Source organism: Adelges cooleyi, unplaced genomic scaffold (genome assembly GCF_023614345.1).
Source record: "Adelges cooleyi isolate 19-005CV unplaced genomic scaffold, UGA_ACOO_1.1 ACOO_flye_CR_arks_rails_tigmint_CR_PRNA_0, whole genome shotgun sequence".
NCBI lineage: Eukaryota > Metazoa > Arthropoda > Insecta > Hemiptera > Adelgidae > Adelges > Adelges cooleyi.
Genome location: NW_026095750.1, coordinates 858,775 through 880,011, shown reverse-complemented (window position 1 = coordinate 880,011; position 21,237 = coordinate 858,775). Strand labels below are relative to the sequence as shown.

Sequence of the window (21,237 nt, the reverse complement as noted above, 5' to 3'; positions counted from 1 at the left end):
CACTGTACTTCAGGTCAAACTTTTGAATCAATAAAAATAATATACCTAATAAGCCGATTAGGTATATAAATTTCCTAAAGTGTCGTTTTTTAACTTGTACTGTACTCATTACCACTGATGGACGTTTTACTCAAATAAATAAATACATTAAAATAATTGTATGTTTTACACACATTTAATTAAGTTGAAAATTAACATTTGTCAATAATTGAATTAAATTATTGAACAAGGATTTAAATGAATTTTATTTCATTCTACTGAAGCTTGTTTTGAAGCTTCTTTTTTTTAGCGTTTTTTATAGCAATTGCATCCTCTATTTGTCCAGCGTATTGATCTATTTCTTTGGTTAATATGTTACAGATTTTTTTTATTAGACCATAAAAATCGTCTTGATCTATGATTTCTGAAACAAAAAAAAACTTTCTTTAACTTAAAAACGAAAGATCAATTTATACAAATTATTTAGAATACAAACAGCAGTTATACACCGCATAACTGACTAAAAGAAATGTTAAATGCCAGGAATTTTTATGACAACTATACCATTTCTATTTTATGTTAACTTCATATAAACAGTTTCTTAAAAATTATTATTTAATGATAAATGAAGTAAAATTAATGTTTACGTGTAAATGGCACTGTGTCGGTGTCGAAATGGAAGCGACCAAAACGCTGCGATGCCGCAATCTGCGCAGTGTTTTTGGAATCTTCAGGAATATAATCCATAAATTGTCTAAGCGTCATGCCATTCAATTGAGTTGCATACTTATTATACTTACTTGCATACTTATGGTGATGATTGATATCTTTTATAATCGTTTGAAAAAGGAGTTCTGCGGTCTGAAATTTAATTACACTGATATTATTACACGTCGTTACATAAAAAACGAATAATACAATTTAAATTCATTTAGGCTAGAGATGCAACCTAAACCGAACAATCATTAACGTGACACAAGCCAGAGAACTGCATAATTCCAATAAATGTATAGTTAAATAAATTCACGAAAAAATCAAGTTTTTCCATTATTCACTTAATCAAGATGAACTTAAATTTTTACCCGTGAACCAATTTTTATATAAACCACAATTTAATTAGCTATTTACTTTAAAACAAAATTTGTACGACTAAAACTCATTTATGATTGAGGTTTACGAACATGGGTCGGATAAAATTCCAGATAAATTTCGTTTTTTTATTCGCCAACTAAAAAAAAATTGTACCTCCAAAATGAAACAAATATATTTTTATTTATGGGACATATGTTTTAATTTGGAGTACTTTAAATAGCCTATTATTAGCTGTTCACTTTTATTTATGACAATTCCTGTAGACCTGTGACCTATCCGTCGCCTCTATGCTTTGATTACATTACCCATTGCCTATAGTCTACTGTACTAGTCCTCTCGGATAAAATCACTTTGGTCTTTGATTACTATTTAAAAAACCAGTACAGTGGGGTCGGGGCATAATGGGGACGGAGCATAGTTGGGACGGGGAGGTCACAGGTTTACAGGAATTTTTAAATCTGAAAGTGATAAAATCACTTTCGAAAAAACGCTTCGATGCAAATCGGTAGTTAGTATTTTCAAGCCAGTACAGTCCAAACCAAGCACAGTATAAACCAGCAAAGTTAGAAAGTTTTAAATTAAGATTCTGTATTTACAAATGAGCATCAAAGCGTTTATTTGAAAGTGATTCTATTCAATTGTATCACTTTTATTTATAATAATTCCTGTAGACCAGTGACCTCTCCGTTTCCTCATTGCTTTGATTACATTATGCCTATACTCTACTGTACTAGTTCTCTTGGATAAAATCACTTTCAAATTAACGCTTTGATGCTCATTTGTAAATACAGAACCTTCATTTAAAACTTTCTAACTTTGCTGGTTTATACTGTGCTTGGTTTGGACTGTACTGGCTTGAAAATACTAACTACCGATTTGCATCGAAGCGTTTTTCGAAAGTGATTTTATCACTTTCAGATTTAAAAATTCCTGTAAACCGGTGACCTCCCGTCCCAACTATGCTCCGTCCCCACTATGCCCCGACCCCACTGTACTGGTTTTTTTTTTTTTTGCAAAAACGTAGTGGACCAAATAACACTTATACAATGTCTTGTTATATTTTGTTGGAATGGTCGACGATTCATGTTTCAATCGTTTGTACTCCATAGTTTAAATTATAATCGCTTATTCTCAATAAAATTAATATTTATGTATTATATACTTCCATTAGAGCAATCTCACACAAACTATTTATACTTCATAGATTATATTATTTCGAAGCTATATTATACTTCTATTCTACTAGATTGACAATGTACAAAATAAAATGCAACTAAAAAAACCTTTTTATAGATCCTTAAAATGTAAAGGGTGGGATAGTGAAACGGGTAGGTTCCCTAAACGTGTCCCATTTAAATACATTAGAAAATCGCCGTTTTGCTGCCCCATCCTGTATATTAATTTCTTGTTATTTTCTAAAGAAAAATCGATTTTCTTACATTTAAATTAAAATAAATCGTATACTGGTACTGTGATGGAGAAAACAATAAATTTTACATACATATATTACTTATTAGTTAAATATTACTAACGTGTATAGCCACTAGCGGTCGGCTGTTGCCTGTTATTTAACAATAATCTTTTATGGAGATTTTAATAATAGTATAGGAGCAGTATCATGATGTTAAATGTTCACGATATTTGATCTAGTCATAAAATAAAGTACTATCATTCATGACTTTTAAATACTATTAAAATATATCTTAACTTGAACACAGTAATAAAATAATGAAATATTTTATACAAAATTAGAGCTACAAAATTAAAACTAGCACGAAGCAGATTACATATCTCATATAAGATAATTTAAACAATCAAGCGCGAATCACTTCAAATGAATAACAGTATAACAATATGCAAAACAATAGTTTTCCTTTAAAAAAATTGTATAAAAAAAAAATAAATTTTGGGCGGTAAACTGCATAAAAACCAACACTTAATCTGAATCCAAAAAACAACAGTCCTCTTCATAATTTGCAGGTAGTTGGACCTTATATACTCATAGTTGACCTTCGGTAAGGTAATAAAACGCAGGCGATAAAATAACGAGATAACGACAGTGGTTTTGTTGTATCAGAATCATTAAGTGTCTTAATAAGTACAAGGATAGGTTCCTTTCCCAATAAAGTGTGTTTACTATAATCAGATACACGATTTAGTCGTCTGTGATATCATGTAATAAACACAATATTATGATAACGACCAAAGGCCCCTAACCTAACCTAACACGGATAGACTTTACCAACTGATAATTTTTAGTGTCTGTTCGTTTTTCACATCTGGTACACCGGATTTTTAGTTAAAAAAAAAAAAATTAAATTTGTGTAAACTAAGTCAAAAGTGGTACTTGAGCACAAAACTTAATAGTATCATTCTGCATAGATGTACATAAAATTATTTTAATGAGTTGATAAATTTTTTTTAAAGATTTTAGGTGTTTTGTTAAAACATACGCAATCTGCGAAAACATAGTTTTCGGCAATTAAAAAAAAACTGTAGTGCCGAATTTTTCACCCGTTTAATATGTTATGGATACATATGAGTTCCAACTACTGGCAAATTTTCAACCCAAAAGTTTTAAAATTGCGGCTACAAACCCCGAAAAACAAAAAAACTTGTACCCCCCCCCCCCTAGGGGCGTGGGAAATGGGTATAGTTTAAGTTTGACACAACTGACGTGTGCGGGCATACCAAATAATTATTCCATATACATTTCAACTCGATCCGACTCTTTTTCTCGAAATTATAGCCAGTAAAAGTTCTAACTTAAAAACTCGTACGGGTTTTTTTTTTCAACTTTCGTCTGCGAAGAATTCAACTTTTTCAACTTTTACTCCCCCCCCCCTCCAAAGTACCAACTAGATGAAATTTGCGATTTATAGAGTTGCTACTCGAAGGAATTGGTACAGTATTAAAAAAGTAACAGTGTATACAGATAAAAAAAGAACACACATCAGAGTAAAACCAATTCTCGCTTTGCATCGAAGCTAAAACTTAAGTTTATAAGATTTTTAACATATAAGAGTTATAATTTAAAAAAATATATTAAATCTGTCCCAACTAATAACTATAAAATTATGAAAAAAAATAATTTAAAAAAAAGTCTAATATCTTATGTTATTGACTGGTCCATAGTTAACCAACCACCTGGTATAATACTGGTTTTTTTTTTGCAAAAACATAGTGGCCCAAATAACACATAATCAATGTCTTGTTGAATTTAGTAGGAATGGTCGATGATTCATGTTTCAATCGTTCGTACTCCAAAATTTATAATTTTTTATTAAACGAAAAAAAACTTAACTTAAATTATAAAATCGACACGAACCACATCTAGGAATGGGTTTAAAAATCTAAAAAAAATATCAAAAATTATCTTTTTATCCAAATAATATATTCCCAAGAGAAGAACATAAAATAATTTATTTTTAACCCTCCTTTTACATATATTACTTATTAGTTAAATATTACTAACGTTTATAGCCACTAGCTGTTGGCTGGTGCCTGTTACATATTTTACATTTTTAACAATACTATAACCTTATATGGAGATTTTAAAAATAATATTTTTTCAATAATGGTATAGCAGCAGTAATACAAAGTTAAATTCTCACGAGATTTGGTATAGTCATAATATTAAGTATTATCATTAATGATTTTTAATTATATTTAAAATATATATTTATTTGAACATTGAATTTTATTATTCCTCTGCCACTTATAACTCTTTAAGTACTTATTTAAAACTTCGTTATCGATTAGTCAAAATTATAGCATAAGCTACTTTTGTATACATACTTTTATTTTTATTTTTTGACAAACTTTAAAAATAATTAGTTACCTTTAAGGTATAAGTATACTTAAGAGATTTAACAATAGTGGAATACCATACATGTTAAACGTTTAGTTTACTGTACCGAATTTAATACAAATGATTTACAAAATATGTATAAGTAATTGTTGAAAAAAACTATATTTACCTCCTTATCTGGGTTAGAGTTGACTGATGGTGTATAAAATGTCAGACACAAAAAAATAAAATAGTTTATATTCGTCATTATATTAATATGTTATGGCTTTCAATAAGGCTACCAACTTTATCTGAAAACTACTACATAATGATTCTTATGCTCAATAACAGACAGTTTTATAGTAAATAGTTTTGGATCAAACATTTTTTTAAATATTTATATATATATATATATATATATATATATATATATATATAAGTCAAAGAAATTCACACTACAATTCACTGCACAAACACAAAACATTTAACCAGAGTGACTGTTTGTTTAACATGGCATGACTGTGTTATTGATTCCGTAGAAAACTTTTAGAACAACATTTTTCTAAACGTTTCTTCGGGACAATTTTTTAGTGTTATAATGTTTGAATTTCAATCCAACGGAAAAGCCATAATGAATATATGTCGGTAGAGTCTTTGAAATCAGTTGACAACTACTACATTTTTGTTTATGTAAACATTGGAAACAAAACCGCACAATGTACAAAAACTTGAATTTCTCATTTATAGATAAAAACAAAGTATCTCAGTTAAAACATGATACTGACCACATAATAGATTATCAAAGTACATAGATAATAAAATGTAAAAAAACATTTATAGTGTCATAAATTTGACACTATATAACACTTTGAGTAATTCGTCTTTAATACTCAACATTTTTGAGTGTTGCTACTAACATCATTGCGCTATTGTTTATTGGGCCAAAAATTTAAAAAAGTCAACCCTTCCCATTTGAAATCGAGAAAAACGCCCAAAAAAATGGACATCTTTTTCAACTTTAAATTACGATGCTCTATAACTTCTTCTTCTTTATTAGCCTCTTCTATTAAAAAAATTAGGTATTGCTCAATCAGCAGATATTTTCTTTTCTAAATACGTATCATGTGTAATACACCAAGCTACATGGGGATTGCACGTGGTCTGATTTTAAGAAGTTTTGTATTTAAGAAAAATGAGGTTAAAATTAATTTCGACCATTCCAATACTTTTACCGGTTAATTTGTATAAGGTGCGAGGTATTGTTTTTAGTTTAAATAATTTTTTTTATGAGTAAAAGCTATTTGGGTTTATTTTAGACCAAAAATCCAGACAAAATGTCGACTACATAGATGGTCCAATTTCAAATCTGTAAAGAGATTCGAGTTCTTTGGCTAGTTATATCATGTTATGCAGGAAGCCCGATTTCATTAAAAAAAAATTTCAGTTTCTTGTAATTAAATAAATTAAATTTGCATTTTTTTCAATATTAAAATCCGATTATTTTACTTAAAATAAGTCAATAAATCAAAAAGATCTTTCTACAATTTTTACAACAATCGAATAACAGTATTAATACAAATTATTTAAAGTTAATTTTTATAAATGGATTTAAGCAGCTTTTTACAATTTTTTTTTATCTATTTAAAATGTGTTCGAATAGAAATTTATATGAAATTACTATTTGGATATTCGTTAAAATAATATTATTATCTTAATCTTTTTTTAAAAATGATTACTGAAAATTGTGTTGAATAATTTGTTTTTAAATAATCCCCAGGTTTGCTGTGTCATAATTATGGAGTTTTAAAAACCGTAAATTTCGTAGTTGAGGCTTGATTTCAGAGCACACCAGTAGGTACACAAACACTTGCTTGAATATCATAATGCCGATTGTTATTGTCTGTTTTTCAAAACAATTTCTAAATTTCTATTTGTATATGGCGCATCGTCGTTTGAGTACAATTTTCTGTCGTTACGATTTTGGCTCGGTGGTAAACATACAAAAGCAAAAAACAGCTCATCGCAAAACAAATGCCTTACGTTAGTTAGATTGATATAAAATACAGTATCGCTGTATGCTCTGCACCGATGAAAAAAGCCAGAATAACAAGTCATTTTATGGGTATACAATACTTTATATTTACACACATGTGTGTTAAATGCGCAAGGGACATGATAAAAAAATAAAGAAGAATACAAGTCGTCTATGGTTTTCAAGTGTATTGTGCGTGTCACGCTTCGAATATACATATTGCGAACAGGTCAATGAGTCAAAATCATCATTATGTTTTTGCACCGTTGAAGAAACAAAATAACAAATCGTCGTAAAACAAATAACTTAGTGGGTCACATACCACACAACAATATGCACTGCAATGATGTGTAATATTAAATATTTCAATACGGCTACATAATCAGAATCATCACAGGGTTTTTAATAATTTTCAAATTTATAACACATTTTTTAAGACATTACGATTACACACAACTAATGAAACAGAGATTTTTTAGCTTCAAAAAAGGTATTGTATTTACAATGCTGTGTTATTTTGTTTGGTGTCTGCACCCACGATATTTTTAGCAACTCTATAAATTCGAAATTGTACCTGAGAGGTACTTTATTGGGCGAAAAATTTAAAAAAGTCAACCCTTCCCATTCGAAATCGAGAAAAACACCTTTTTCAAAACATTTGGTTACCAGTCTTCCCTTAATGCTCATGAATTAAAGCTCACACCCGTGAGAATACACTATTGACTATAGGTACTATAATAATTATTTCAAAGAGTTCTAATTACAAAGGTTTCCCGTATAGGTCTAATATAATCGATTTAGATCAGTCTAATAAATTAAACAACAATTATAGCCCAAGATAAAAAACTTTTATACTTGTATGTCAAAAGGGCCATCTTTGAATATTTATTCAATTGTAAGCCTTCAACAAAGGTCATAAGATACAAGTACCAAAAGATACCTTCAACACAAGTTCTTTCAGTGAGTTTACTTCAATTTTTCTTACATTAGTAAAAAATGTCTAGGTACTACAGCTGGAATTATAAAACGTAAAGCAAAAATAGAAACGTATAAAAACAAGTTTTGAATTAATTCATGTTTTTATAGCGTGGAACTATTGTTTTTTACACAGTCATAGTCAACCGCATTATTGTAAAAAATAAAAATATCATGTATACTTTTAGTTTTGTATTGAAGCTAAAGTAATTTGGTTCTTACTTTCAAATCTATGATCATTGTTAACGGATTATAAAAAATGTGTACATTTATTCAAATACATGTATATTGTGTGGGGAAAATTTGTTTAAAAACGTGTGAAAAAATGCAAAAAGCTGCAAGGTCCCACCGAGATTTGAACTCGGATCGCTAGATTCAAAGTCCAGAATGCTAACCATGGCACCGTCTTGTAAATCAATGTAAATAACAATATAAAATGTATAATATATATTTTTACAATTAATAATTAAAATATTATCGTATGAAACTCAGTTTTGCTACTCGAGCACGTTTACCTTACCTAACGGTAACTATTTATAACCTAAAGCAGTCAGGGCTACGATTGGTGGTATAGTATAAACAATAATTTAGTAAACAATATACAAAAAAAAAAACAGTATATAATTTCCTATTAACAAAATCGAAAATCTGCCTTTTAGACACCGTAGAGAAAATAAAAAGTTAGTCATAAAAACAATAAATAATAAAAGTCCAATAGATACAATAGACAATGTCTTCTACGAAAGTCACTTATTATCAAACTTTCGCCATGACTCAGAGTCGAGAAAAAATAATTTTAAAAGTTGTGTAATTAGATCATCTTGCTAATTTTTCACAGATTTGGTCAGTTTTTAAACATAGTACCGATCCCACTGGACTGGTTTTATTGAACACCTATTTTTTTTTTTGATATTATTGTATTAAATATAAATTTTACAAGTGTGGGGCCTATGTGTTCTAACACAATCATCGAAAGGTGTTCCATTACGGATAATGTCTAAGGTGACCGCGTTAATACATTATATAGGGTGTCGATGAAGGTTTACAACAAGCTTTGATACAAGTGTTGGGAAACAATTGATCTGTTAGCCGTTTCGTTGATTAAATACGAATGTATTTGATTTGTATTTAAACAATGACCATTTAAAACGAGCGACAGCTTACCTCCACGCTACGGTATACCCTATCACTTTTCTAGACGGTTATAGATAATATAATATCATAGATAATATAATATTTATCTAAAACCGTGTTTTTTTATGGGTGTACCAGTGACAATCACTCCTTATCACACACACACTATCACAAATTTGTCAAGAAAATGTCTGCGTATGCGTTGTTGTGTAGTGTGCATTAAAATCACAAATTAGTTGTTAAAAGAAAGTTGCGTTGCCGTTGAGAATTGAGATTTATTTTTGTATTTTCGCCTTTCTGTGAATTAAATCTAATTGAATTAGCTTAAGCGCCATAGGATACAATTTGCTTTCATTATTGTTGCTACGGGTCCGATTCGGGAGCATCTCTAGATTTTAATCTTAATAACTTGGTCGGATTCTGTGATAAATGCCTAACGTGTTGCGTCGTATTTCGTTTTTGAGTTACAATTGAGTTTTAACTGGCCTGTAATTAATTTATTATAAATATAAATTAGCAGCCCTGGTCACAGCTGTTTACGGTTTTACGTTGTGTGAGTACCTACCGTTTTGTATTTCGAATTTAATTACACTATTACCGTGTTTGCTGTCTTCCATTAACTTAGAATACTGATAGTGAATAAATAGAATCATAATCTATTAGTTTTCGTTTATTACTATTTGTTTACTCGGAGTTGAGTTGAGTGATACGGCATCAACGCAACTTTAAATTATTCTACTTTCCGTGATATTACCGTCAGTAAAATAATTTTTTCCGGTTTGTTACTTTCCGCACAAATACAGTCTACGTAATTCTCGATTCCTGAAAAATACTTTCCGTTATTTTACGGTTCGGATTTTTCCGTATTTTTACGGTCAGCGACTATACGGTCCGAATATTTATGGATTCCGTAATCTTACTTTCCGTGTGATTATTTTCCGGGTTTTTATACGCGTCCCTATCGGAATTTAACCTAAACTTGTTTCCACCCTACCTTAATATCGTTTCATCGAGTGACTACCTTTATGTGTGGTCAGTATTATCATTGTTATTTTCACATTTTGTTTTTGCCCGTTAATTCTGTCAAGTGACCGAGGCACTATTAACTAAGCGGTAAGAAAGTGCCGGCCGTAAATAAAGAACAATTGATGGATAGAAAGATAAGCAAGGACGTTTGCGTAAGGGGCGGTTGATCAATTGGTGGATCGTCAAAAATAACCTTACACTAAAATAATTAAAAAACACAGATGGTTACGAATAAAATAACGAAATAAAAATCATACTAACGTTCTGCACGTATTGCTTAATCTTAAAGGGGTGGGGGAGTTCTTACATGCTAAATGGCCACCTCGGCCTAAAAACAACAGGTATTAGACTAATTTAATAATAACAAAAATATAATTTGGACTTATCCGTCATGCCCGACGTCCGTCATTGAGCTGGTACTGAAAACTTCGACTGGAGGCCGTTGGACCGAACCCGTGGTGATCCGTTATAGCTGACTGAATCAGGCACGTAAAGAGCGCAGGTACCGTAACAAAGATGTAAACATAAAATGCCCGTAACGAACATACCGGTTATAGATCGTAAGATGCCTGGGCATATGGACGAACAGCCGCGCGGTGGTCACAAGAATGGTCGATTTAGCCGTATATAAAACACCCGGGCGCACTCAAAAGCGACCACGAGGGTGGTCGATTTACCCGTATACAAGGCGTAACACGGTTGTAAATTGTCAATGTCTTGTAAATTAATGTAAATAATAATATAAAATATATAATTTATAATTTTACAATTAATAATAAAATTGTTATCATATGAAACGTATCGGTTTTGCTACTCGAGCACGCTTACCTTACCTAACAGTAACTATGTATAACCTAAAGCAGTCAGGGCTACGATTGGTGGTGTAGTATAAACAATAATTTAGTAAACATATATATAATAAAAAAAACAGTATGTAATTTCCTATTAACAAAATCGAAAATCTGCCTTTTAGACACCGTAGAGAAAATAAAAAGTTAGTCACAAAAACAATAAATAATATAAGTCCAATAGATACGATAGACAATGTCTTCTACGAAAGTAATTTATTATCAAACTTTCGTCATGACTCAGAGTCGAGAACAAATAATTTAAAAAGTTGTGTAATTAGAACATCTTACTAATTTTTCACAGATTTGGTCAATCTTAAAAAATAGTACCGATCCCACTGTACTGGCTTAACAAGTGTGGGGCCTATGTGTTTTAACACAATCGGCGAAAGGTGTTCCATTACGCCGATGGCGGTAAGTTTACAACAAGCTTTAATACAAGAGTTGTAAAATAATTTATCTGTTAGCCATTTCGTTGATTAAATACAAATGTATTTGATTTGTATTCAATCAATGACCATTTAAAACGAGCGACAGCTTACCTCCACGCTACGGTATACCCTATCACTTTTCTAGACGGTTATAGATATAATATCATAGATAAATAATTTTATCTAAAACCGTGCTTTTCTATGGGTGTACCAGTGGCAATCACTCCTTATCACACACACACTATCACAAATTTGTCAACTGTGTCAAGAAAATGTCTGCGTATGCGTTGTTGTGTAGTGTGCATTAAAATCACAAATTAGTTGTTAAAAGAAAGTTGCGTTGCCGTTGAGAATTGAGATTTATTTTTGTATTTTCGCCTTTCTGTGAATTAAATCTAATTGAATTAGATTAAGCACCATAGGAACAATTTGCTTTCATTATTGTTGCTACGGGTCCGATTCGGGAGCATCACTAGATTTTAATCATAATAACTTGGTCGGATTCTGTGATAAATGCCTAACGTGTTGCGTCGTATTTCGTTTTTGAGTTACAATTGAGTTTTAACTGGCCTGTAATTTATTTATTATAAATATAAATTAGCCGCCCTGGTCACAGCTGTTTACGGTTTTACGTTGTGTGAGTACCTACCGTTTTGTATTTCGAATTTAATTACACTATTACCGTGTTTGCTGTCTTCCATTAACTTAGAATACTGATAGTGAATAAATAGAATCATAATCTATAAGTGTTCGTTTATTACTATTTGTTTACTCGGAGTTGAGTCGAGTGATACGGCATCAACGCTACTTTAAATTATTCTAGTCGGTAAAATGGTCTATCTTCTAGATTTAATCTTTGTCGTCTTAGCTACTTAAGTACAAGTAAAACTTGTAGTATTGTGTTATTCATCTAATTTAAATAAATTAAAATTCAGACTATTTGTTGTGTTTGTTTGTAAACTTTTTATTTTACCTTAGTCTTTTTTATAGAAAATAAATTGTATTTTGTATCTTATATATGTTTTAGGTTATCTCATTTTACAATTGGTAAACAATCAAACACAGAAACGGTACATTTATAATCTAAACTGTACAAGCCAAACAATTATGCAAGAACACTTCGAAAAAAGTTATTAATTCTATAAGTATGTCTAATGACTAATTAATTGATTAGTTTTGTACAAGTATTATTTATTACCGTTAACGTTTGTATTTTAATTGTGGCCTTTTATATAATATAGCAAAGTCCTGGGGTATAGGTATGCACTTTTTACTTTAAAATTTACAGGGTGATAATTTTATTGTGAACCACTCAATATCAGAATCAGTATTAAAACAAAACCAATATCAAAACCAAAATTTATTATATATAAGCTACGTCAAATTAGGCCATTAGCTGTCTTCTGTATTATATTATTATTATTACAAATATTTGTTATTAAATAAAAAAGTTAAAATGATGTAATCAAGTTGTCCTATTAAACCTCTATGTATATAGTATACCACACAGAAATACAACTAATGTTAAATGTCAGTTATAGAGTTTAGAAGATGTATAATTTGTTAAAAATTAAACATGAAAATGATGAAACATAAGAACACTCCTTTGAAAAATCGTTTGAAGTTATTGAACCTAAACCGTTAGATGTGCAGTTCAAAAACAATGAAATTTCTACAACTGAAGAGTATTTGGTAAAGAAAGAAGTCAACAATACTTATAATTATAATAGAGTAGTAAGCAAATCTATGAAAATATAAAATAATGTACTATTTAGTTAGGTAGAGAAACATTTGCATACTGCATTTTTTATTGATAAATCCTGAAAGATAATATACAAAATGTGTTCAAAAATATTTGATTGATAAAATTGGTATAAAGAAACTCGCCTCCAGTATTAATTATTTAACATAATATAATTTATTTATACACAAAACAGATCCGATAACTTAAAATATAGTTAAATCGTTTTTATAAATACCCCATACTTAAAAACAAAAATTTTATAATATAATAACTTAATACTTATACCACAACACATCATTATATATATATATTGAATATACACCAATTAATTTCTAGGTAAACAATAAGTTTTTTTACATAAATGAATAGGTCAGGAAGGTGTATATTAAAATACAACTAAAATTCTTAAAAGTTCTATTTTAATTTAATAGTTAAATGCTGAGCTGGAATGGTAGCAATTGTAAAGTGTAATTCTTCTAATTTTATTTTATAAGCCATTTTTGTTAGGTTTTTCAGAACTTATGAATTTAAGGCCCAAATTTATTTTTTATTAAAATAAGAGTGATCTTGAACTAATTTGTATTGAATAATTTAGAATATTCTTTAAAGTTATAAAAGAGCCATTCCCTGCTATCATTTGAAGGTGTGTTAAAAAAATGTGAATCAGAATTGTAAAAAAATGCATGTAAACATACATACAAACCACAATCATACGTAAACCGCCATTCCTCGAATTACTGTAACTAATCTTTTGTCTTGTATAGGAGTCTCCAAATACGAAAAAGCGCATTAGCACTCCTGTTGGTTCCAGCAATGTGTATATACCGAACAATTTGTGGATGAATCCACAGTTCTTGATCTCCTTGACAATTATCATTTGAATGATCTATAACACGCTTCCAATTTTGCCCGTCATTTGAAACTTCAATGTAATAAGAGAAAGGCCTACAATATCAAACAATTTGAATAAATTTTAGAGTAGTGATTGTAAATTAAATATTAGGAACAGAGTTGTGGAAAAGTTGTCGAATAATGAATACAAAATATGAACAGTTAATGCTTAATAAACATTAAGAATAGAAAACAACTTTTCAATCATTGATAAATTTGTTTGCTTTACTTATGATTAAAAAAAATTCTCAACAAATAAAAATGGTTTTAAATAAATAAAAGTTACAAATGTTTTGAATAATTATTCAAATAATTTTTTTTAAAATAATGATGATTTCAGTATAAAACATTTATAAGTTCATAACATACTTTTTACTTTCAACAGGATCCCATAACGTTATATTTATAAAGTTTACAAATGATGGTTTTGTCAACCTTATCATATTGGTACCGATTTCCATGTATCTAACCGCGAAACCCCGAGACTGATGAATTGTATTCAAATCGGGAAGTGGAGAACTATGAGACTCGTACCGAATACGATCATCGAGTACTAAAAAATTCAATAATTAAAACCAACATATTTGGTGACATACAAATTGATGTGTACAACAAGCATACTTAGCCGTCCCCGTAATTGAGGCTTATCTTGTGGCCACGTGTTTCTTCTTAATTGCATGGCAGCAGAAATTATATCCGACCTAACCAGTTGTGATTCCCTAGCTTGAGACTGTTCTCCAACACTCATTATCGGATATCTGACGGCCGATAAAACTTCAATTTTTGTATCACGATTCAGTTTGTTTTGGTTCTCATTGACCCAGCGACAAACCTCACGGAATATAACCAATTCGTTAGCATAAAAAGAGTCCCGATTGAGGATTTCTTGAAGAACTTCCTAAAAATAAAAAACAATTGTTTCTCAACTTTTCACCTTACGCTAGCAATATTATTATTATTATTTTTTTTTAAAATTATCATTACAGATGACAAAGTCCTAAAATCATTGGAATCCAATACTTCCTCGGCGTTGTCATCGATAAATTTGAGGAATTCGACTTCGAGCTCCTCGTTTTTATAAATTCTTGCCAAAGTAATGAACGTACATGCATTGTATTGGTTAATGGTTCTTTGCAAATACTTTTTCAGTGAAAGTTTTAAATGTGAAATCCCAAAGTAATCCGAAAGCTTATGTAATTCGAAAATTTCTTCATTCTGAAAAATAAATAATAAAAAATGTGTTTAATCTTTCTTTATTAACCTTTTTTCAATTGAATACATCATTTAATTTAACAGATTGAACACATATTACCGGCTAAACGATCACAAATAAATCACTAATACAAATTATATTTATGCCGTTTAATAACCGCTAAACTACGTCGATTATTCGTTACCTTAAAATCCCTTAAATCTATTCGGCCAGTATAAATATATTTAAAAATTCTTTGAAATAAAGTTAATGATACATCTTTTATTGGCACGTCCGAATCAGAAGTTTTGCTACCACCTCCATAAAATAAGATCCTAAAAATAATACACTATATAATACAAACATTAAATTATGGAGTAAAAAAGATAAGAACGATACCTTTCTCAGAGGTAAGCAAGATAATTGTATTCTACTTGATATTATTTATACCATTTTTGGGATGATGAAACCATTTGTTTTGAATGTCCAAATATACAGGGTGTCCCATTTTAAAATACTAATCGATTTGTCTCTAAAAATACTAATCCAATCAAAAAGTTGCTTATTAGAGACTTTTAGAGTACAAAGGGGGACGTTATAAAAATTAAAAAAATAGGGTCCAAAATTCAAAATTTTTTCGGTAAAACCCATAATTTAAATGGTATAACCCATAATTTGTAAATTAAGTAGACCAAGGTTACCACACATACACAGGTTACTATACATGACAAGGTTACCATGTGCATTAAAATAAAATAACAAAACTAAAAATAGCTAAAGATACTTAATTTACAAATTATGGGTTATACCATTTAAATTATGGGTTTTACCGAAAAAATTTTCCTACAAAAGTTGTTAGTTTTGATAAGAACACTTCTTTGGTTAACAAAAAAAACATGGTTTCCATTTAAAAAACAACATTTTTTTGACCGTAAGTCAGCCATTTTGAATTTTGGACCCTATTTTTTAAATTTTTATAACGTCCCCCTTTGTACTCTAAAAGTCTCTAATAAGCAACTTTTTGATTGGATTAGTATTTTTAGAGACAAATCGATTAGTATTTTAAAATGGGACACCCTGTATAAAACAAGCTTTATACAAATTTTAAATTCGTTCATCGGCATATTTCATTTGGTTTCAAAATATTTAATGTGGTAACAGCGTTAAAAATAAGTGAAAGTAATATAAGAAAAATAAATAATAGGGATTTCATTTTAGGTCACAATGAAGTGTAAACTATTGTGAACTAAAAAAAACAGTTTTCATCCGCCTCAGAAGAAAGGCCTAAAGGAATATACTTAATTACAAGAATACAATACCTAAAAAAATTGCTTCGTGAGGCTAGTATACTACGATGGGCGCGCAATCGTTCTCCTTGTACCTCCAAAACAACGTCTGAATAACTAAATAAGTCTTGAAATTAATTAAAAATACACATACGAAAATAAAAAGTATTAATACCGAAAAAAGTGTTACCAAAAAAGCGTTAAGCTGTTATTTTAAATTATTTGTTGTATTTACAACCATCACATCGATTCAAGTAGTTATAATCTCGAACAGCCTCCCCCAAAATGCATTAACTGTAAACTGGATCATTCCGCCTTCGACCGTTCTTGCTCAGAATGGGCTAATCAAAAATGAATTAAGCGTATAATGGCCACTGCAAATTTCTCGTTTACTGAAGCCTCGAGGGTTAGACGCTCATGACTTTCCAACAAAGCTGTGTTATGCCGAAGTTTCTAATATTGACACCATTAACTTTAAGAATAATATTGTTGTTCAGAAATCCAGCTTAAATTCCTCTTCTTTTTCCCTTTCTAAAAACATTTCACCCTCTCCCCCTAAAAAAACAAAAAAGATTTTACACTCCCAATAGCCGATTCACCTACACTTCCTTCTTTTCTAACTCAAAGTTCACACTTCATTTCAAACTGTAGCTTTTTACAATATGTTAGTCAGAATCTCCCCTCTCATCATCCTTCGGATTGGATGGTCTCCCTCGCTGAACAAATTTCTTCCTGCCTCCTTTTGGCCTAAAACTTTAATTGAGTCTTCCATACTAAAATACTTTAATAACACTGTTACTGATGAAGACTCTCTAATATACTAATGACGGTCGTTTCTCTCCCTTCTCCTTCTCTTTCTTTTTCAATCCTTCAATGGAATGTTCGTAGCATTCACCCTCGTTCTTCTGATCTTTCTCACTTACTACACGAACACCAATGCTCATTTGCTCTCCTTTCGGAATCCTGGCTTCTACCAGGATCACAGTTCCATTTACCCAGTTATAACATTATACGTTCTGAGATCGTTTTGATGGCTATGGTGGTGTTGCTATTGCAGCCCATAAATCCATTCAGATTCGCCCTTTATCTATAACTCCCTCTCTAAGTTCTTTGCGCCTAGATCACTCTATTGACCTCGTAGGTATTGAGACCTTCTCAAATAGTTCCTATTCCCTCAACCTATAGTCCATATATATCCCTCCTTCCTCAAATCCTTCCAAATCTGTTCTTAGTAATATTTTTTCCCTTGTTATTAACAATTTCATTTTGGGCGGTGACCTAAACGGTCACCATCAGGCTTGGGATTCTAATAATAATATCAGCCTTCGTGGTGAAAAAATTTTTTTCTCCATCACCCACTCCAATTTGTTCTTATTAAACACTGGAGTTCCTATCCGTCACAGTCGTCTCCTTCATCCTAACTCTGCTGTCGACTTATCTATTGCTTCCACTAACCTTTCGCTATCTCTTCTTCGGTCGGTACTTGATGAGTCCCTCTGGTAGCGATCATTTTCCTATTATTAATAAACGTTTATCCCAATCCCCTATTTCTTCTTCTTGTACTAGTCCTCCTCAAAATTGTTCCCTTCCTAGATTTGTTTTTTTAAAAGCAGACTGGGCAGGTTTTTCTTTATATCTTGATCGTCTCTTACTCTCTTTTGTAGCTTCCCCTTTTCCAATCGATGACTACCAGTTTTTTGTTACATGTATTATGGAGGCCGCTAAACTGGCCATCCCTACCCTTAAAGTGTCTAATAAATATAATAATTAAAGCCTCCAGCTTTAATGGTATTGTCAAATCGGTAATTGTACATATTGTGAAACCGCCCTGCGAACTGGCAACCGGTCTTTTTGTAAATAAATATAAATTATTGTAAATTATTGTGAATAAATGATGTCGGCCTGGGAGGGAAGCAAAGCGAAAGCGTTCCTTTCCCAGTCTGGGCAATTCGGCGATAAAAAAAAAAAGTCATGCCTTCAGGCCTTGTCCTCCGACCATTTTAATTCCTCACTCTCCCCCCCCCTTATTCACCTCATTAAATCTCTAATATATAGCTTCTTCCTTAACAAGAAAAAAGTCAAATTTCTGTGGGGGCCCGCACATTTGGGTATCTTTGGCAATGATAAAAATTCATCTCCTTTTTGTACCCTCCATCTTAATGAAGCTCCTTGTAATTTTAACCACATTCTCCTTGACTGTCCTACTCTGCACCCCAACAGGAAAAAATTACTTTCCCATCTTAGTTTGTTTGGCTATAACTCCCTGGATCCCTCACTCCTATTAAATCGTTATCGTTCTACTTATATCCTTCCTTTATAAAGCTGGTATTAGTTGTTTACAATTTTTTTAAATTATTATTATTATTTTTTTTGTATATTTATTAGTAATTGTCGTGATGTAATATTGTAAAATAAAAGCACATTAAAATAAAAAAAATTAATTTAAAAAAAAAAGTTCATAATGAAAGCGTTGTGGCATTTGATATTTTGCCATTTTGTGTACTACCTAGTAACTACTTTAAATAAAATTAGAATTAGCAAAACGAGACACACTTCCAGCTTACTTTTAACATCTTATCACAGGTATAATAGATTATAATTTTAACAGAATATAATTTGATTTGGACTAGAGTATTAACTAACTGTATATAAGATAACCTTGATAAATTTAAAAAATAATAAAGTTAAATGGTACAAATTCAATACCACATACCTGCCGCTTTGATAGAGGTCGCCTATGTCGCTGATCAAAACGTTGGTGTCATCTATTTGGCCTTCTTTGGGAGACGAATCCTCGGGAGACGAATCATCGGTAATTTCAGGCCGTGCCATATAACCTTCAAATCAGAACATGCCAAATAAAATTAATAAAACAGCTGATTTTTATGACGAGTTTGTATGATTTATTTATTCATATAGCATTCACCCACCCGATTTTATATTTATCATCTATTTGCTTGTTTAATATTTTAAATAATATAATTATGATACTTATATCGCCCACAACAGAATAATCGGAGTACAATAATTTGTTTTTGTAGGAAAGAGGAAGAATTCTTACAAGAACTTAAATAAGTTAGCTTAAGTTAACCTTAAGTTCCATAATATTATGTACATAACTTAGGTATCGCTTATAGGTTGCTGCAATTCAATTATAAGTAAATAAAATAATTTGTATATTAGTAAAATGTATTATTTACCTGGACTTAACCATAAAATAATAAATGCTAAACAATAAAGCTGCATAGTGTTATAATACGTGTTAATATAATATCAAATGTTGAGCACTTTAAAAAAAATCACCATAAAGGAAACCACGTCAACAGATATTGAGCACTAGATTTATTACGATACCGTTTAATATTTTTCTACACTAAACGGAATATATTTTAAAATAATCATAGTGTGTAGTGTGTACATACGTGTACGAATTTTTTGCAAAGGCGCTTGTTATTGCCAAACATTAAACAGAAGTTTCAGCTGACGTCAGCCTTGTTGAACATACGAATAATTCGTTTGTACAAATTATTTTTTTCTTTTTTGAATGTACGCTGCAAGTCAGTTTTTAGGATTAGTCTTCTATATAATAGAAGTATTATATTATATTCTAACTAATAATAAATGTGCAATGTTATATTATCAGTACAAATTTAATAATAATAATGAGACTATTAAAAATATATTCTGGAAGAAGCTCAGACAGCTAGTATATTATAATAATCATACGATTAGATAACATACTTTATAATTAACTCAATTAATTATTAATTAGCCTAATTGAGATATTATATTATGTAAATTAACGTGAAGCGTCGTCGGTGGGCGGCTTCTTACTCAAGCCTAACATGTTACTGTAATCAAAATTAGCATATATAATCATTATACCAGTAATTGTATACATTGTACATACCAAATAAAAAATAAAAATATTATGTCAGATACTGTTATTGGATCAAAAAAGGCAGAATACCGAACAATACCATTTTCGTTATTTTTCATTCAAAATCGCCCACTGGTTTCTATCTGAGGGAGGCCGTAAAGTCACGAAATATTGTCACGGAAGTAGTCAGCAATTAGCAGACCTAATTTTAAAACGGGTACCATCTAATATTTTTCGTGTTTATGTCCTAAAACCTCTTTATATAAAAATATGCATGTATACATGTGTTTATGTAGTCTTTTTGGGATTTATTTTATTAAGTAATACATTATCATGTCCAATGTGTTATTATTCTACAACTAAAGCTGTCTAGTAATTAGTAGATAGGGGTATAAGATCTTAGTTTGTTTAAGACAAATGATGCATTATTATATAAATCCTATTATTATTGTAATTCATATTTATTCAATTTGTATTAAGCGCGACCTGCATGAAAAGGATGACTCAAAAAAAAAAATTTTAAAATTTAAACGTTATTCAAACCGCTCTGTGCTACGATAAAATCAACTTAGAACCTTAACATTTTATAGTTAGTTTCAGTAGGATATACTTAATGGGAATTGCAGAAGCAAATCATCTAAATCAATTATTTAAAAATAATTATTAAGACGAGTCAATATGTAGTTCAGAACACAGTGCGCCGTATCTCCCGTCTACTCGACAGGGCTGCAGCGGTGTATTTACGGGGGGAATATGACAGCTGCGACCGTGTTGCACTATAGATGAAGGGAGGGCGGGAGGCCGGGAGTCAAACCGCGTATAAAGTAAACAAAAATATTTATAATCAGGTTTATCGTGGATTCCGTAATCTTACTTTCCGTGTGATTATTTTCCGGGTTTTTATATGCGTCCCTATCGGAATTTAACCTAAACTCGT

General features: G+C 30.6%; 2 protein-coding genes and 2 long non-coding RNA genes across 7 annotated transcripts in view; 2 read left to right on the top strand and 2 right to left on the bottom strand.

Moving 5' to 3' along the window:
* Positions 1–21,237, top strand: part of LOC126834552 (kelch-like protein 2) — a 106,055-nt gene that overhangs the window by 12,516 nt on the left and 72,302 nt on the right. The gene's annotated exons all lie outside the window — the stretch shown is intronic.
* On the bottom strand, positions 274–5,152 carry LOC126835801 (uncharacterized). Its single transcript, XR_007685251.1, has 3 exons — positions 5,052–5,152; positions 627–840; positions 274–403 (listed from the first exon to the last, which is right to left on the bottom strand). It is a non-coding gene; the product is annotated as an uncharacterized LOC126835801 (long non-coding RNA).
* Positions 9,367–21,237, top strand: part of LOC126835605 (uncharacterized) — a 69,052-nt gene continuing 57,181 nt past the window's right edge. For 2 of the 3 annotated variants that reach the window (XR_007685236.1, XR_007685231.1), the window contains exons 1-2: positions 9,367–9,555; positions 12,335–12,452. This is a non-coding gene — a long non-coding RNA (uncharacterized LOC126835605). Of the gene's footprint in view, positions 9,556–12,334; positions 12,453–12,842; positions 13,105–21,237 lie in introns of those variants that run through there. The other variant, XR_007685229.1, reaches the window with a different exon arrangement.
* LOC126834825 (BTB/POZ domain-containing protein 9-like) lies at positions 13,277–19,934 on the bottom strand. 2 transcript variants are annotated; one of them, XM_050567126.1, is made up of 8 exons: positions 19,843–19,934; positions 19,134–19,257; positions 16,454–16,537; positions 15,340–15,469; positions 14,927–15,157; positions 14,564–14,840; positions 14,312–14,495; positions 13,277–13,996 (listed from the first exon to the last, which is right to left on the bottom strand). In XM_050567126.1, the coding sequence occupies exons 2-8, from the start codon at positions 19,250–19,252 to the stop codon at positions 13,795–13,797; spliced, it is 1,227 nt and encodes a 408-aa protein (XP_050423083.1). In that variant the 5' UTR covers positions 19,253–19,257; positions 19,843–19,934; the 3' UTR covers positions 13,277–13,794. The 2 variants fall into 2 exon arrangements, with proteins under 2 accessions (XP_050423083.1, XP_050423005.1); XM_050567048.1 differs by lacking the exon at positions 19,843–19,934 and adding an exon at positions 19,621–19,823 and having other exon boundaries at positions 13,278–13,996.

Excerpts from the sequence above, each read along its gene's own strand:
- LOC126834825 (XM_050567048.1), bottom strand. The coding sequence starts at position 19,666 with ATGCAGCTTTATTGTTTAGCATTTATTATTTTATGGTTAAGTCCAG. Across the intron at positions 15,158-15,339 it reads TAGATTTAAGGGATTTTAAG|AATGAAGAAATTTTCGAATT; the intron begins GTAACGAATAAT and ends TTTATTTTTCAG. Across the intron at positions 14,841-14,926 it reads ATTTTAGGACTTTGTCATCT|GAAGTTCTTCAAGAAATCCT; the intron begins GTAATGATAATT and ends TTTTATTTTTAG.